This window comes from Melospiza georgiana, chromosome 10, assembly GCF_028018845.1.
Source record: "Melospiza georgiana isolate bMelGeo1 chromosome 10, bMelGeo1.pri, whole genome shotgun sequence".
Taxonomy (NCBI): domain Eukaryota; kingdom Metazoa; phylum Chordata; class Aves; order Passeriformes; family Passerellidae; genus Melospiza; species Melospiza georgiana.
Window position 1 is genome coordinate 24,342,509 of NC_080439.1, and position 18,339 is coordinate 24,360,847.

The window sequence follows — 18,339 nt, forward strand, 5'->3', positions numbered from 1 at the left end:
ATCTGCACCTGCACACTGCACTTCTGGGTCTGAGGTCAGCAGAGAGATCAAGTGCATTTAAGGGAGTTTGTTACAATGCAATTGCTCTCTTTTACAATCAGTGTGAACCCCAAAGCCATGGGTTTACAATCACTTGGCCCATCCTTGGATGGATCATGAGCAGAAATCAGGCCCTGCAACTCCTGGCATCCTCTGGTACTGCCACACATGGCTGCAAACATCAGTTTTCCACAGGCTGGCTGCCTGCTCTGGTCAGCACACAGCTGCTGGCAAGTGCAAGTGTGAGGACAAGGCCAGAGGCACAGTCTGTCCTCTCCACTGCAGCTGCATTTGAGACTGGCTGCAGAAACACAGCCTGAAGTCATTAAAATAAATACAGAAAACGAGCACACTGTGAAGACATGATAAGTGGTGAGTTATGCACAACCTGTATAATATCTCACTGAACTATCAGGCACACTCTTCTCTTTAAAGAAACCCTAAAATTACAGCTTTTCCACCAACCAGAAGACATGAATCAAATAACATTTCTGTTTACAGAAGTATGACTTCTGTGGGTTTTTAAAAATATCTTCAGTTGCCCTGGAAATACAGAATTCAGCTGTTACTAAAGATGTGTGCCTACTTTAACTCATTGAAAACTTTTCAGAAAAAACTGTCCCAAATCAGTGAAAAACAAAGAAAAATGAACTATTTTCACATAGTTAAGTGAAATCCATCTAGCATACAGGTTTTTAAAATGTGACTGCCAGCTGCACCCCTGACACTGAAAATGCCCCTCCAAACAAACTGCTTCAGACCAGTCTCCTCCAGCATTCCCCAGCACACACAGGAAACATCTCTGCTCCAAATGTGAAGTGCTTTGCTCCCTGCAGGCTGACTGGCAAAGCCTTCTCCTCTATTAAAGTATCTCCTGCTTTAATATGAGGCTTGGAGACAGGGAGTGCTCCTGCCTCCAGAGCACACCCACCAGCTGCTTGCAGAGCCTGGCTGACGCCACTTCCCTGCCAGAAATATCACCCCTAGCACAAGATGAGGGGAAGATTCCATGTGAGACAGTTCAGCTCTGTACCTTTTGGGCTTTGCACATCAGAAGCATGAACTGTATTTATTGCTGTTTGATTACACATCCAAATGTTACTCCACTGTTTACACAAACATTTTTCTAAATCCAGACAGTTGTAAAACCACTACATGAGTTATTTTCAGGCTACTTGGAACAGCTGCTATACAAAAATAATGAACAGAGTGAATGTTTTGAGGTAGGCATCTCTGGTTTGATCATGCTCTGTGACTAACAAAGTGAAGAAGATCAAAGGCAGCTACAGGAGAGCTTTTTTTGAAAGATAAAACGTTTGGGGAACTATGCCCTCCATGGATCTCCTTGCAGAGAAGCAGAAGTGCCTTTCACAGGTATGCAGGCAAGCCCAGTCAGAGCAGCATGAAGTGACACAACCATCTTGTATAACCACCATGTTCTCCCTGGCTCCATCTGTTACACAGTAACCCTTCACAGGAAATGACAACCCAAGAACCTGCCTGAAGTGCAGAATTTTTAATGCTAAAAAGTGCAATTTAATAGAAAGCTGGGCTGTAAAAGGGAAGTGCACAGCTAATGAGAACATTACCTTGACAGCTGAGGTGCCAAAGCTGCTGCCATGGGTCTTTGCCACAGGAGATGCAGTTCCATGGGAGGCCTGACAGACACTGCTCAGTTTGCTGGTCGGGCTCCCTGAGAGCAGGAGACAAAGCAGATGCTGGGTGAGGGCTGGGAGCAGGGCCCCTGCACACATGAAACCTCCTCTAACAAGCACAGGGCATTGCATTTCATCTGCATTCTGCATCAGGTACACCAGCAGGAACCACCATGGGCACAAACCAGATCCAGCACCGAGTTTCCACCTGAGGAACCAGCCCCAGAGAAGGTGCTCTGCACCCACTGCTCTGTGTGCTGCAAGCAGGTGGTCAGGAGCCTTCCTGCCTGGCTGAGGATGTCAGCTATAGCTGCAACCATGAAATCAGCACAGGGGCAAAGTCCTTTGCTGCCCAGGAACCCCTGAACCCACACTAGCCTTGGGCACTGGCATGGAGGAAGGCTTGGAGAGAGAAGGGAAAGAAAGGCCACAAAAGGAGACAAAGTGAGGAGTAACAAGAGCAAAAGACAGAGTGAGAAAGGTAAAGGAAGAAACAGAAACAAGGGGTAAAGGCACAGAGTCACCCATGGCAGATGCTCTTGCAAGATCATCAGACTGACAGATGTGCCACAGCATCCCCTGGCCCCAGGATGGATGGGGATCCAGTGGTAAACTCACCCTGCATTATCAGAGTGTGCACAAGAGTGCTCTCAGCAGCCCTGTGTGCTGCTCTTGGGCTGCTTTGGCAGCTTTGTTTGTTCAAGAGACACCAAAGCCACGGATTACACACATGAAAGCAAAAATCAGTGTCTCATACAGCTGTACTATAATCTACCCTTGAGTGAGAAGTAAATGAGCAGCCATTTCTGAGAGGAAGGGCTTTGGGAAGGCTGGTTTCCAGAGCATGAAGATGTTAAATACAATCTGCAGCCTTATCAGAAGTGCCCCAGTGACTTTTTCTGTAATACACACATCATGCTCAGTCCAGCCTGGCTGCTGCTGCCAAACAGTTCCACAGACCCTGCTGCAGCCTCACCCAGGGTCTGCTGATGAGGATCTCACAGCAAAGCTGTTTGGGGAGGGGAGGGCATCAACCTTCTGCTCTGCCACTGATGTGCTCTGACTGGTGCATGATACAGGGGAGGCACAGCACTGCAGGGAGGGACAGGCAGCAACAGCCTCTGCCAGGTCCTTCTGTACGCCTGCGCTGTGGTGGGAAAGTGGAACTTGAACAGTAACTGCACTTTAACAATAACTGCAGCTTTAACAGTAACTGCAGCTTTAACAGTAACTGCAGCTTTAACAGGAACTGCAGCTTTAACAGTAATTGCACTTTAACAGTAACTGCAGCTTTAACAGTAACTGCAGCTTTAACAGGAACTGCAGCTTTAACAGGAACTGCAGCTTGAACAGGAACTGCAGCTTGAACAGTAACTGCACTTTAACAGTAACTGCACTTTAACAGTAACTGCACTTTAACAATAACTGCACTTTAACAATAACTGCAGCTTTAACAATAACTGCACTTTAACAATAACTGCAGCTTTAACAGTAACTGCAGCTTTAACAGTAACTGCAGCTTGAACAGTAACTGCAGCTTTAACAGTACCTGCAGCTTTAACAGGAACTGCACTTTAACAATAACTGCAGCTTTAACAGGAACTGCAGCTTTAACAGGAACTGCAGCTTTAACAATAACTGCAGCTTGAACAGTAACTGCACTTTAACAATAACTGCACTTTAACAATAACTGCACTTTAACAGTAACTGCACTTTAACAATAACTGCACTTTAACAATAACTGCAGCTTTAACAATAACTGCAGCTTTAACAGGAACTGCACTTTAACAGTAACTGCAGCTTTAACAATAACTGCAGCTTTAACAATAACTGCACTTTAACAATAACTGCAGCTTTAACAGGAACTGCACTTTAACAATAACTGCAGCTTTAACAATACCTGCACTTTAACAATAACTGCAGCTTTAACAATAACTGCAGCTTGAACAGTAACTGCACTTTAACAATAACTGCAGCTTTAACAATAACTGCAGCTTTAACAATAACTGCAGCTTTAACAATAACTGCAGCTTTAACAATAACTGCAGCGTTAACAATAACTGCAGCGTTAACAATAACTGCACTTTAACAATAACTGCAGCGTTAACAATAACTGCACTTTAACAGTAACTGCAGCGTTAACAATAACTGCACTTTAACAATAACTGCAGCGTTAACAATAACTGCACTTTAACAATAACTGCAGCGTTAACAATAACTGCACTTTAACAGTAACTGCAGCTTTAACAGTAACTGCAGCTTTAACAGTAACTGCACTTTAACAGTAACTGCACTTTAACAGTAACTGCACTTTAACAATAACTGCAGCTTTAACAATAACTGCACTTTAACAATAACTGCAGCTTTAACAGGAACTGCAGCTTTAACAATAAATGCACTAACACTAGGACATCCCAACAATTTGCTGCATCTGCACATCCTATCCCCCAGGTACAATCCTTTATTAGAACCCAAAGGTTACCCAAACCATGATAAAACACTTAGGCAGAGGAGACAGTCAGGCTGGAGGTGAAGAAACAGAAAATAAGAGGTAGAAATCCCCCAACCAATCAAAAAACCCCAATTAATCAAACCCTATTGGTGAAACAGCATCAGTGTTACCAAGAAAGCCCAAAACATACTTAAAAAAATTCAGATACAGCTACACAATTCCTACCAATGAACCTAACAATTCCCTCTGTGATGAAGTTAAAATGAATATGACAGCTGTGTTCCCTCAGATAAAGGGAGGAAGCATCAGTAAAAAGAATTTTTGTGTTTTCCAACCATGCCCAGCAAATGGTTTGTGTTCCATGGATGCTGCACTCCCTCACTTGGCCCTGGGCATGCTGCTGAGATGCTGGGAAGCACACACATACACAAACAAGTGTGTTCTAAAATAGACAGCAGTGCTTGGCCATTTATCACAACAATAAATGACTTCTGAGGGACCTTTCCTGCACCTCACACAAACACTGACTCCTCTATCCATAACCTGTGTCCTGCAGTTCAGCCCTCCCTGTGACCCCAGGCTTTTGTCACCACTGAGGGAATCCAGTAAAGAGGAATCCAAACCAGCTGGATTGGACCAGGCAGAAGTTGAGAGCAGTAACAAAATCCAGCATGGCTGTTCTCCTGGTAACCAGGATCTCTGCATTTCACCACATCTGTGTCCCACACTGTGACCTAAGACTGCTCTGCCAGTCCCTGTGACCTCTGCAAGCTCTTTGTCACATCCACACCAGCACTGTCACCCAACTCCCTGTGCAGTCTTTGTGTCTCAAGCTGTGCACCACTGTCTCCATCACTGCTTGTCACCTGAAAAGAACAGGAACAGGCTCTCTTTGAGGTGTCTGGGAGTTGAGTTTGGCTTCACACTGTGCTGTTTCCTACAGGCAGCAATGCTCAAGTCTGAGATCCCCTCAGCCACACACACAAACCAGCTGTGCAAACCAACACCTTCCCCTTTCTCTGCTGAGCACTTTCCATCTGCACAAACTCAAACGCTGCGGTTGCACTGATCATTCTGAAGGGAGAACAAACCTGAACAGGTGAGACTAAGCCACTGCCTTCTGAGGTCACACTACACACCTGTGCTTGTGGCTGCTGCTCCAACTTGTCCAGGCTTGTCCACAATAAGATAGGGGTTATTGAGGACTGAGCTGGCAGAGCCTTGCTTCATGTGCACCGGAGTGGACGTTGGGGTGCGAGGCAGCGGAGATGGACTAGGGGTCGATATTGGAGAACCTTAAGAAAAAAAGTCCAATGCTTCTAGCTTGTGAATGTTGTCAGAACACAGAAACATGGCAATTGTAGCACTTTGGAAAATGGATTAGAAAAGGAGAGGTTTTTGGAGGATGTATTTCTCAGCCTGAGTGAGGCCACAGGACTAGGAGAAGAGAAGACAGAGGAAAGGAGAAGGCACACAAAGCACTATGGCTCATGGGCACCCTGGACATGCTCTGCCTACCAGCACAAGCAGGGCTCACAGGGAACCTGAGAAGCCATCTGCTCCACCCCTGAATCCTGAGGGATATTACCTACATCATTCTCACTGCCAAGACAGTGCACACAAGGAGATGGAGAAACAGAGCTGAGCTGTGTTGCCCTTGTGCAGCCCCAGGTACAGGCATTGAAGGGAGGGAACCAAAGAGTTCCCCTAAAAAGGCTGTGTGGAACAGCCCCAGGCAGCACCCTGGTCCCTCACTGCCCTGGTCCCTCCACTGCTCTCACTATAGCAGGAACCCTGGAAATCAATCTGAAAAATGGGCAGCCAGGAGACAGAGAAACTAGAGAAGAAAAAAGCTGCATGAAGAGGTAAACAAGAAATTCAGAGAACAGGACTGGCAAGGAAGTGATCAGAGAAAAGAGACAGCAGCAAACACCAAGCTTCTCCTGTCTTTTAATCTACTTTCTTGACAGTTATTGACAGTTAGAACATAAATGGTCATCAAATAAAATCCTTGAGTCTTATAAACTGTTTTGAAATCTCAGACAGCAGAACTTTAGAAAAATGTTTAGCAGGGAAACATTCAAATAGCAAAGACCAACAAAGAATAGTTCAAGGACTTGAGAAAAGATAGGATGGCCCCCTAATTCCTGCTTTCTAGGAAGCTTTGGGAAAAGATCAAGAGAAGAGCTTATAAAGAAAGAATAAAGCACTTGGCATAGGTTCAAGTGTAAATCAACCTGAGTAAAGTTTTAAGATGTCAAGGAACAATATTGACATTTAATTTAAAAAAACACAAAACCAAAACAAAACAACAAATCAGACACACTTTAAGAACATTATTTGGGAGCAGATCACCAGAAATCATAGGTACTGATGACTGGTGCTTCATCCTCTCTAGCCTGAACACCAGAAAATGAAGAGCTGCAACAAGTCACCTTGCAGCTTCCCAGCATGTGCCATGGTGAGCTGTACATGAACACTTTCTGATGTAAAACATCATCCAGTGACTGGCATCACACCCAGGCAGGGAAGGGACCACAGGTGAAATGAGCAAGCAGCACTGTGGCCTTGTTTGGTTCAGAGGGTGTCACACTGCCCACTGCAGCCAGCTGGCAATTTAATCCAACACAAGGTGGACTTTTGGAAGACAAAGATCAAAGCTGCTCCATCTGATGCAATATGGCAAGCACAAGAGGGTCTGTTTGAGTCTACAAGGTTAAAACTAATTATTTGCCCAGTAATCGAGGAAAAAATTCTTCTTCATTCATCCCAGCTGTATGAAAGCATTGGGGAGAAGAATGGACTCTTCCCACGTACAAAATATTCCACATGGAAGATGTGGTTCTGCCTGGGCCTTTCTGTGGGTAGCAGTCCATTTCAAGACTACTTATTCCGTACTTAAAAGCATTCAAGAACAGGGAGAGAACAGCTCTCATCCTGCTTTTCATCTCCTGTGAACCATTTCACACTTGTATTTTTTTTCATTGAACATTAAGAAGTATGCTTAGCTCCTTATTCTAGAGTTTCCTCCTGTCTGATGCTCAAAGCCTGGCAGAAAACCAAGGGAAGGACACAGAAACAAGTCCAACTTGTTCACTCCCTTGTTTTCCAGGGGGAAGCACTGGGTAAGTAAACTAACATTCACCTGATACAATCTTGCAACTCATGGTGATAGGCTGGAAGGATTTTCCTGGTGACTCTGCAGGGCTTGGACTCTGACCTTGAGGCACTATTTTACAGCTAGCTGCAATGGGTTGAAAGGCTGAATTTCCATGAGAGCCAAAGGCAACTTTCTGTGTGGCTAACTTGGTGGGAGTCCGTTCTATGGCGGATGGCAGGGAGTAAAAGGCGGCATGTCTTTCGGTTTCAGCACTCCCAGAGAATCCTGATCAAAACAGGGAAAAGAACAGAAATACTGCTTAGGCTGGCACATCTGACTGCTCACTGTGTGCTACACAAGCACAACTCAGCTATGACAAACATGTTCTTGAAGGAAGGAAGGAAAAAGCAACTGGTGGGAAGCGTTGAACAGGGAGAGAGTGAGGGAGGGGATGCTCCTGCACAGGATCTGCTGGACAAGAAGAATAAAATGATGCCATGCACAGCCTGCCCAGCTGTGGCAGCTGATCAGCCACTTCCTTGGAAAGCCCTTCCACTGCCCAAAAGCTGCTGCTAGTCCCAAGTGTCCTTGGCCAGGGCTCTGCAGGACCAAGGCTGGATCTCCTTTGCAGAGAATCTCGCAGTGCAGTTTTTGGAGTAAGAGCTCAAGGAAACCAGAGACTGCCTTTTGAGCTGGGCTATGGAATCCACTTTATCTGGTGTTCAAAGAGATCAATTAACCAGGAGCTGCTGGGAGAAGCCACTGCCTGCCAGTGTAAAAAGGAGGCAGGATTACTTCCTTCCTGCTCACCTAAAGATGCTACAAATCTTCCTGTTTGAATAAAAAACCTGTGTGCTTAAAATGTGGTTGTGGTTGTCCTTTTTTGGCCACAAGAACAGACCACATTTAAACAGCAGACACCCTTCTTGCTGAGCCTGAACACCCCAGTGGCACCACAGAGCCTATCAGGAAGTACAACCATGCATGGCACCAGCTTACAGCCACTCCTTCAGCACAGGAATGTGGGAATGGATCAAGAAAGGCATCAGCCCATGCAGCATCTGACATGATTTGAAATGTAGATATAAATATATACCCTCTGGCTGTGTCCAGAAGGTTTCTCACACCACAGTGTAACACACACCCTGTATCTCAGGCCAGTTGACCAAGTGTTCAGAAAACAAAGCCAAATGCCACCAGAGGCACAGCTCTTCCTGTGTGACACAAACTACAAATCCCACAGAGCATCCATGGGACCAGCACTGCCTGTTCCAGGCAATCCACGTGATCCTAAGGCCTCAGCTGCTGCCCCACTGAAATGGATCCTGGCTTTCCTGATCTCTCATGGGAAGGGAGAATAAAGCCCTGATGTGCAGAGATGCCATTGTCCCCCAGACAAACACACACAACTTTTCAGTCTCTATTCTCCACAGTGCAGTAATTACACATACCTAGGGATTTTTGTTCCCTCACAGTCAGCTCATGTTAGGCACTAACATATGTAACTAAACACACCACTAGACCAATTCCTTAAATGTATACACAGTCCCATAAACATTCAGAAACCTAAAATCCCCTCTGAAAATAGTCTGCCAAAGCCAAAACTACAAATGCTATTCAACCACCTTTTTTCCAACTGCACCTGCTTTTCCTTATTCACTATGTTTTAGCAAAACAGCCTGTTCAACAAACTTCAGATTAAAAAACCCCCAAAAAACCAAACCAAAGTCCAAAACCAAATAATCTATAACAATTTCTGAAGCACATTTCAGAGCACATTAAGGAAAATATGATCTGGGGTGAGCAACAAGCAGGTAGCACAGGCAACCTTTAGGGCATAAGAGCAATTAAGAGGAGGAATCCAGCAGAGCCAAAGTTCCAAGAACTTGCATTTCACTGACACCACTTGCTTTACCTTTGTCCACAGAAGCATCTGGGCTGGAGTCCCTCAGCTGTTTAATAGGTGAAGAAGCTTTGACTGGTGCTGGGATACTCAGTGGCAGTGATAAAGATGTAGGAACATCAGAAAGGTCAGACTCTGAAGACTGGGAGAAGAGATATTCCTCACCAAGGGAATGCCTGTGCAGCTCCACATCCACTACCTTCCAAAAACAGGAGACACAACTGCTATTAGTATTAGACACAATTTGTATTTGGTAGCTTGGCAAAGATATAAAACCCAAAACCAATTATGCTTTTTTATTTTAATGCCTAAAAACCTCTCCCTTTGTTCCCCCCAACTCTACATAACATTTCCATTCATTTCAGGGACAGTTCCCAAAGGTCCAGCAGTACCTGAGCTACAACAAAAATCTTGCAACATTGAACCCTCACAGTAAAGCAGCACATCTTGGTCCTTGGGGAAATCTGTAAACACTGGAGGGATTCTGGAGCCCAGCTCTAAGCAACCCCTAAAGAAAGGACTGCACACCCCTGTAGGGACAGGCTCCAAACTGAAGCCTGCCTTTTCTGGTAAGGCCTTGAGAAACACACCACATGATCTACTCTTCAAAAGTGCTCTTTAATAATAGCAGACATTTCACATTAATGTTTTCTCCACAAACTGAAAAGCTGAAGTAATGCAATTTAACCATAAAAATTTCCATTCACTACAGTACAAGGGGAAAACAATATCAAGAAAACTTTAGAAATTTAGCAAACGATGGTTTATTAATTTATTTATTTCAAGAGTTCATTTTCCATTAAGTCCTAAATCTTGACAGATACAGAAACTTAGAAGTACTTAATATACTGCAAAATCTCAACAGAATAGTTGGCTGATCCCTTGAACTTAAATTCTTTATGTGTAAGCTCTGCAGCAGATCAGAATGCAAATCAGAACACTTTGTACCAAAAGCTTCACAAAGCAATAAAATGTAAAGCCCCAGTACAAGCCAAGTTCTTCCTGAAGGAAGGGCTGGAAACAGCTCCCCTGAAGCAAGGAGAAATGACTCTTGTCATGAATAGTGACAAGGTGTCATAATCCCTTCATTCAGCAAGAGAGCAAAATCTACACTCTAAAAATTGTGAAATCTGACTCTGTGCTTAGTGCTATGCATCTTTTCATTTTAAACATCTTTAAGGGAATCAAATCCCTCCCACAAGCCCCTGACTCACCGTTTCTGCACCAAGTGTCTGCAGGCCTGTGTAGGTCCTGTCCAGCTGGAAAAGACAATACAATATATTAGCCAGGGCAAAGCATTATATTGGCTGGAATTTACAACACAAATTGTTTGAAAGAAGCCTCAAACTATGTGAGTTGAGCAGCATTGCATCCAATATTTTGAGGTCATAAGGTCAGAAATCTGTGTGCTCTGAAAACTGCCCTCCCTCTCTTCTGCAAAAAATTCAGCCATGACCCAAGGCCCACACTAAAGGGAAAAGGAGCAAGCAAGTTGAAGGAAATGAGATTGTTGGGGGAATATTTCCATCTAAGGGGAGTCCATCCTCAAGCAGTGTCCTTTTTTATTCCTTATTCTATCAGGAATAAGGAAATATAAGGAAATATTAATAATGAGAAAACCTCTGAGTTTTTAACTGAGCAGCACAAAGGCTGTGTTTACACTATAGCTTTTGATTAAGTAAGTGTTCACACCAAGCCATCAGCTGAAAAAGAGGCACAACATCCCAGAGGCACCTGTTAAAGCACTGTAGAAGCAGCTGGGTTTGAGAGGTGTAGGATGTGCCAGGCACAGAGGAGGGCTCAGCTCACTCTGCATCCTCACAGCAGCCACAGGCTCAGAGTGACAACAGCAAGATTTGCTGATCTGAGCTCCTGTGGGCCATGGACTGGCTCAGTTTTCTTCTGTAGGCTGAGTTTGCCTCACTGTGCATCACAGTGTCAATAACTTCTCCCCAAGTCACATCTCCCCTAATACATTTTACTCACCATCTGCATGAAATGTCCCTAAGCTGCAGGGGAATATTTTCACCCTCCTCTCTACTGGCTATACTTAGGTTGTAATGAGGTACCTTATTTAGCAGGAAATTCATCAATGCAGGCAGAGCTCAAATAAAATTAATGCTGCTCAAAGCAAGAGGAGACTAACCCAGCTCAGGACTTAAGCTCACTAATGCCAGGGACCACTAATTAAAAGGAAAAGGAGCAGTGGCCTAGTTACCAGGACTGCTGCATACTGGAAATCCCAAGTGCTGCAGGGGTGAATGAGTTGGAAAAGGGAGCTCTCTTCAAAGGGAATAGGGAATCTCAGCCCTCCCTGCCCTCTCTAACAACAAAGATAATCATTAGCTGATGTGAGTCTGTCCTGAAGGAACAGAACAGACATGGCAGCCACTTTTCCAGTGGAAAGACAGACCTGAACCACCCTGTTAGGCTAAAGCCAGTGAAAACACGATAAAAATCTCAAATTTTAGGGAAAACCCAGGTGAGCACTGCTGTTCTGAGCACATTCAGCTCCAGCTGCTGCAAGGCTGGGCTCCCTCCTACTGCATCAACTCCATACAGCCAAGGTAAGAGGCTTTCCTGGATCTGTTTCAATTCTCCAGCTCAGCTATTCATGAGAAAATAACCACCAGGACACTCATAACACAGAGAGGCAAAAGCACATGCACAAGCACAGCCTCTTCCAGATTATGCACAAGAGCTCATTTAAACACCTTTCTCTACAGTATTTTGTTCAAATACCTTCAAATTGTGTATGATATCAATCCTTTTGTTCTGGCTATCCTTGAAGTGTATCTGCACTCTCACTGGGAATTCTCCCCAGCCTCTCCTGGTCAGGTGAAACGGAGGTTCTCTGCAAACAAATGGTGGTTACATTTTGATGCACAAGTGGTACAGCTCTAACCTCCCTCTTTTTCAGAAAGCCAAAAACTGTTTTTCTAGCTGACAGCTAAAGCTATCATCAGGTCTGCTATTCACCACAGAGAGAGTGTAATCATAGCAATGAGAATTTTATGGCTTTGGACAGCTGAAAACACACTTTGACTTTACACAAGGGGACAGGGAAGAAAATGGTAAAGCACTGCTGGATGAGACATGTGGGAAACGAGTCTGGTATTTTTAAAAAGAAGACAAAATAAGGGCTGTGCTATGTCAAATGAAAAGCACTTGGTTAAGAAAAACACAAGTCAGCTCACTGCAAGGTGAGATTCCAATGCAGCATTTTGCAATCACTGCCTGCTGCTCCCTATCTAGTAGCAAAATGCACAGGTTTCATATAACACCAAGAGAACAACACAGGGACAACAAGGGAAAATTAATCACTGTCATTCTCCAAGCTGAAAAAGAAGGATCTGTAACATTTACTTCTACTCTGTACTTCAGCTTGTTGTTGTAAAGGCAAATATATTTTTTCACCAGAAAAAAAAATGCAAGAGGTTTAAGAGCGATTTTTAGTCCAGAACATAAATGCTCACTACAATGAATGGGACTGCAACACCAGGAATCCATTAACCAGGTGGGATTAAAACAGAAGATAACCAGTGGTTATCTTCTGTGTCTTTTGAGAAAGGCACAAAAAGACAGTAATCAAATGAAATTTGATATGTTACAGAAGAAATACAACAGAGTTTGCTTTTGTCCTGCTCAGAGTTGTCTTCCCAGAAACATTACTGAGCTGCACCAACACTTATTAACTCAGGAAAGTCTTCCTGGAGTTGCCTTTCAGGAGTTTAATTTTGCCAGAATTAAGCTGCCATTCTGTGCTAAGCAGTTCTTCCCACACTCCTCCCTCCAGGAGGCAGCTAAACATCCCATGGAGAATCATTTCTTTGGGAAGAAACCAACAACTATTTGAAGGCATCCTCCCTCAGTCTTGTCCAAGGAAGAAGGATGAAACACTGACAGGGCAATTCCCAAGAGAGAACTTCTCCCACCAGGGTCACCTGGACACAGGTGTGGGGTAAGGCTTGGGAGAGCACAGGGAAGCTGCCCTGTCCCTGTAGCACTGATGGGAAATCCTCAGAGCACAGAGCCAATGCCACTGATCCCACACTATGGAGAAATATTTTGGAGTGGGATATTTGTGCCCAAACACACAGGTAGCATTAAAAATATGGGCAAATCAGATTTTGGAGATTCCTCTTTATTTTCCACACTGCAATAGAGGGGTGGTAGAAAACACTTTGTTTAGCACCAGAAGCCTGAGCAGCAGACAGTGTATGGAACACAAACAGGAGAGGCACAACCCACATCAACAGCAAGAAATGCAACACCTGAATGCTTTTTCTCAGAAGGAAATTAAAAAAACCCCCTAAGCCAACAAACCTGTTTGGCACATTTGCTACATAAAAAACCTCATTTATTTTCACTACTATTTTGGAGTAAGCCAAGTTAAGCTAGAGGTTAAATACACACATGGAGTATTAAACCAGGAAAAGAAGTTGTTAATTGGCACTGTAAGCCCGGCAAGCATGAAGACTGGAATAATTCCTCATTACCTCACTTCTACCAGGTCATTGGGTTTGTAACTGGGGTGGAGGAAGAACCAAACTTTCTTGACAAAGTGATTTATGCTGGGTTCTCTCCGAGAGCCTCGGACGTACACCATCCATTTATGGGTTGATTGATCATTTTCTTCTCTCTTGTCAGGGGGAATGTACCTGGCAAAGAAATGAAAGAACAAACACAAGATAAAAATCCCAAACAGACAAATACTGCAAAAAGTATTTCGGGAAAGATAAGGCACAAAAAAATTGGGGATGTTAAAATGCCTGTGGGAACTGTGCCCCCTGTACATTTCTGCTCATTTGTCCTTACTCTGACAGTTCAGCCAGGAACAGATACAGGACCCATAATCTACTCCAAATTTCTAACATTTCCTCTGCCATATGACATTCACCCATTTAAACATTTGGCTCTTAATTAAAATGATTAAATTTTAACATTCTACTACTGTCAAATTTCTTATCCCATCCTATTCTGAGCTATCAGGAAGTAAAACCACATCAGAACACAACATCAACAACTCTGCTACCATAAATACAAAAAAAATACAATTATTCTCAAAAAATTTAAGCAACTTCAGTCAATACTTTGTTCTGGTTCCAGCCCTTCAAGAAGCAATTCTGACTCTAAGTTTTGTCAGCAAATGTCTGATTCATTCTGTGCAAAAGACTGACTTGAGTAGAGCAAGGATGGAGAGTTAAAACCTGGAATTGTCCAGTTTGCAAAACCAATGCCTTTCTTCACCAATTTCCTTGAAGATGAAAAGTTACACATATTTACCTCTTCTTCTTTTAAATATAAATAAAACCAGTATGAAATAATTTATTTAGACTATTCTGAACTTGTACAATTTTCCTCATTGTGGTTGGTGGTGCACTGTTCTCTTGGGGTTTTTCTTCTGTTTAAGAGACCCCCACACTGTACCCATGGACACACTGAATTAGCCAAGTAATTCAATTAGCCAACACACTCAATCAGGACAACTTGCTTTTCCAAATTTTCAGGGGAAAACTTCTGACTTGATCAAAAAAGGCTGAAAAACTTCCCTTCAGGGAAAGACATCTTAAAACCTTTGCACACATTTAAAGTTATAAATAAAACAACTACTAAAACACCAGCTCCTTCCACAAAAAAATCTTATGCTGAGACCAGAGGAGGGCTGCCTTGGCTACTGCGATTATTCAAGGGTGACAGCTCATATTGTGACAGCTTAGCAATTTCATTTGTCTCCTAATTGTAACTTTCTATTCAACTTAATCCTGAAATAAAGGAGCATCCCTCAGGCTCTGGATACTAACTTGGAGACGTTGCCAACCACAATCGTTTTCTTCACATAAAGTCGTGAAGTTTCATCATTTGACAGTCCGGCATTTCGTTGTCCTGGTTTTTGAGAGCTTGAAACACCCGAACTGTCCTGAGGGTAGGGGAAGAAAAAAAAAGGCAAACAAAAACCCAAACATTCCTCTTAAACATCATTTTGTTTGGTGCTAGAAAAGTAAGGTGTTGTTAAAAAAAACAACCAAAAATCTGCATAAATGAAAGACCGACAAGGAATCATCCCTAAAACTACTCAAATTGCTCTCTAGGCACATGGAAGCAACTCAGGCATGTAACAATGCCTGGCCAAGAGCACTCTGCATGGCTGTGCTGAGCACACATGCTGTGACATCCCATGGAGCTGAGCCACAGCTTAGCCTGGGTTTCAAAGCACTGCCCCTGCACTTTTATTTATGTGAAATAAAACCAAGCATGGCCAGAATGTCATTGTGATTGTCACTAACCAGGAACAAAGCTCAATCACCCATGAGTGGGGGTGAAAATCTAAATCTTTCCCATTCCCAGCCTCTGCTGCTCTGAGGGACTCTGGGGCTGCCTCACAGTGAAGAATTGAGGCTGGGTTTGAGGCAGGAGAGCAGCCATAACCTGTCACTGCCATCCAGGCAAACCCACAGCCATACCCTGGCACAACAATTCCAGCCTCCCTGTAACACAAACCCAGCTATCAAGCAGTGGCCAACACAATGATCTGACCAGTCACTATGCCAACACAAGTACAAGTGTTGTTTGCCTGGGACTGAGAGGCTTTTCTACAGCCCTGCTGGATGAAGTGTCTGGCTGGAGAGAAGGGACTGCCATCCTCCAGTGACCACAGAGCAGCCCAGAGGATGCACTCTGAGCACTCACCAGAGGAAGCTCAGTGTGGGAAGCACTGGATTCACTGAGGAACCCTTCCCCTTCCTCTGCTAAGCCAGGGATGCCTCAAAGTGGAGCAAGGAGTCACAGAAGGCTGGGATGGCTCCTGCTCCTCCTCACCCCCTCAGCCTCCTCTGCACTGGTCAGAGATGCACCAGTCCCCAAGCAACACAACTGCTCCATCCACCTGTGCCCCCAGCACAGAAACAAGCTCTACTGGCCTGGTGGTTCACAGCACATCCTGTAGGGCTCATCTGCCTTCTGCCACAGAGCCAAGGCTGAGCTCCAGCAAACTGCAGCCCTGCTGTCAAGGGTGTCACACTGCTTAGTGGAGGCAGGATCACTGCTCCTTCTGCCATGTTTTAGTGCAAATTATTCAGCTGCAGATGGCAGCCATTCACTGAGACATACCCACCCTGGCTGTACTCCTCTGGCAGGCTTGACCACTTAGAGGAACTGAAAGGAAACTGAAGAGTTTCACCTCATTTCACATTTCACCTGCAGACACGGAGTGAGCCTCCCCAGTGGAGCTACCTGCAGCCAACAGGTGAAGCATCTGTGTGGCTGCACAGAGAGCCACAAAGGGAGGGACTGGATCCAGGTCAAAAATAACCCCCCAGAAAGCTTGAAGGGACACTGACAGAACACACTTTTACTTGGGTCAGACTGGTTCACTTGAGGAAATGGTGCTAATGCACAACAGCAAGCAGAATCCAAGAGGAAGAACAATTCTCTCCTGTATGGTTGCACCCAGGCTCTACCAACTCACACTGCCAGGGTGAGCTAATCCTCCAGTGCTACTGTTTGCACTACAGGCTGCTGAGGAGGCCAAAGCCCTCCAGTGGATCCCCTGTTCTGAGCAATGCAGTCCCCATGGGCACCCAGAGCCAGGCAGCACCATTAGTCCTGAAAGCTCTGCAGGGAACGACAGCCATTGCTCTCCTCTGCAGGCTCCACCCTCCCAACCTGCCTTCCAACCATACAGCACAGCCCAAGCCCAGGCTGGGAAGCACCTCCTTCCCCAGAGGCTGTGGCCAAGGCTGGCAGAGCTGTGCTGAGCCCACAGCCCTCCCAGGCCTGCTGAGCTCACTTTGGGCAGCACTGAGGTAAGAGGAGGTACCCACGTTACACACACTTCAGGTGGCCTCACAGCAAAGCCAGGCTGAGGGAGTGGGAGCAAGCAGTTGGAGAGGGTAAGAAACACATCTTCAGCAAGGTGGGTGAAAACATGAAGAGCTCCTGGTGCCAGCACCGAGTCCTCAGAGCACACACCTCCACCAAGGTGACCAGCACTCGAGTTTTACTTTACCCGGCCAGCATTTCTGCTCTGTCTCTGCTCCAGGCTGTTTGGCAGCCGCTCGTCGGCGTCCAGGCTGCCACTGTCCTTGTCCAGGAGAAAGTCATTGTGCTGGGACAGAGAGTCACTCTCTGAGTGGTTGGCAGAGGGGGTGTCTGAGCCCTGGTGAGCTGGAGATGAAGATCTCGAGGGAGATTCCAAGAACTTCTTGATTGAAGGATGATTAAGAATTGTTGCGTCGCATGACCTGGTCCCCTGCAACGAAAAGATCAGGAAGGTCTGGTCACCATTCCCCCAGGAAGATCTGGTCACCATTCCCCCAGGAAGATCTGGTCACCATTCCCCCAGGAAGATCTGGTCACTGTTTTCCCCCAGGAAGATCTGGTCACCATTCCCCCAGGAAGGTCTGGTCACTGTTTTCCCTCAGGAAGATCTGGTCACTGTTTTCCCCCAGGAAGATCTGGTCACTAATTCCCCCAGGAAGATCTGGTCACCATTCCCCCAGGAAGATCTGGTCACTAATTCCCCCAGGAAGGTCTGGTCACTAATTCCCCCAGGAAGGTCTGGTCACTAATTCCCCCAGGAAGATCTGGTCACCATTCCCTCAGGAAGATCTGGTCACCATTCCCCCAGGAAGATCTGGGCACCATTCCCCCAGGAAGATCTGGTCACCATTCCCCCAGGAAGATCTGGTCACCATTCCCCCAGGAAGATCTGGTCACTAATTCCCTCAGGAAGATCTGGTCACCATTCCCCCAGGAAGATCTGGTCACTAATTCCCTCAGGAAGATCTGGTCACCATTCCCCCAGGAAGATCTGGGCACCATTCCCCCAGGAAGATCTGGGCACCATTCCCCCAGGAAGATCTGGGCACCATTCCCCCAGGAAGATCTGGTCACTAATTCCCTCAGGAAGATCTGGTCACTAATTCCCCCAGGAAGATCTGGTCACTGTTTTCCCCAGGAAGATCTGGTCACCATTCCCCCAGGAAGATCTGGTCACCATTCCCCCAGGAAGATCTGGTCACTGTTTTCCTCCAGGAAGATCTGGTCACCATTCCCTCAGGAAGATCTGGTCACCATTCCCCCAGGAAGATCTGGGCACTACTCCCCCACAGCTCAGATAAAAACAAAGCTGTGCCAGAAGAGAAAAAGTCAATGAATGAAGAAAGAGCAAATATTTAATCAGCTGCCC

At 45.3% G+C, this 18,339-nt stretch overlaps 1 protein-coding gene across 5 annotated transcripts in view; it reads right to left on the minus strand.

Moving 5' to 3' along the window:
- Positions 1-18,339, minus strand: part of YEATS2 (YEATS domain containing 2) — a 51,302-nt gene that overhangs the window by 25,238 nt on the left and 7,725 nt on the right. For 3 of the 5 annotated variants that reach the window (XM_058030846.1, XM_058030844.1, XM_058030843.1), the window contains exons 5-13: positions 17,158-17,400; positions 14,954-15,069; positions 13,649-13,810; positions 11,892-12,003; positions 10,364-10,408; positions 9,162-9,348; positions 7,292-7,531; positions 5,286-5,441; positions 1,629-1,732 (exon numbers count right to left, since the gene is read on the minus strand). In XM_058030846.1, the coding sequence (XP_057886829.1) occupies positions 1,629-1,732; positions 5,286-5,441; positions 7,292-7,531; positions 9,162-9,348; positions 10,364-10,408; positions 11,892-12,003; positions 13,649-13,810; positions 14,954-15,069; positions 17,158-17,400 (1,365 nt within the window). The remainder of the gene's footprint in view (positions 1-1,628; positions 1,733-5,285; positions 5,442-7,291; positions 7,532-9,161; positions 9,349-10,363; positions 10,409-11,891; positions 12,004-13,648; positions 13,811-14,953; positions 15,070-17,157; positions 17,401-18,339) is intronic. The other 2 variants (XM_058030845.1, XM_058030847.1) reach the window with 2 other exon arrangements.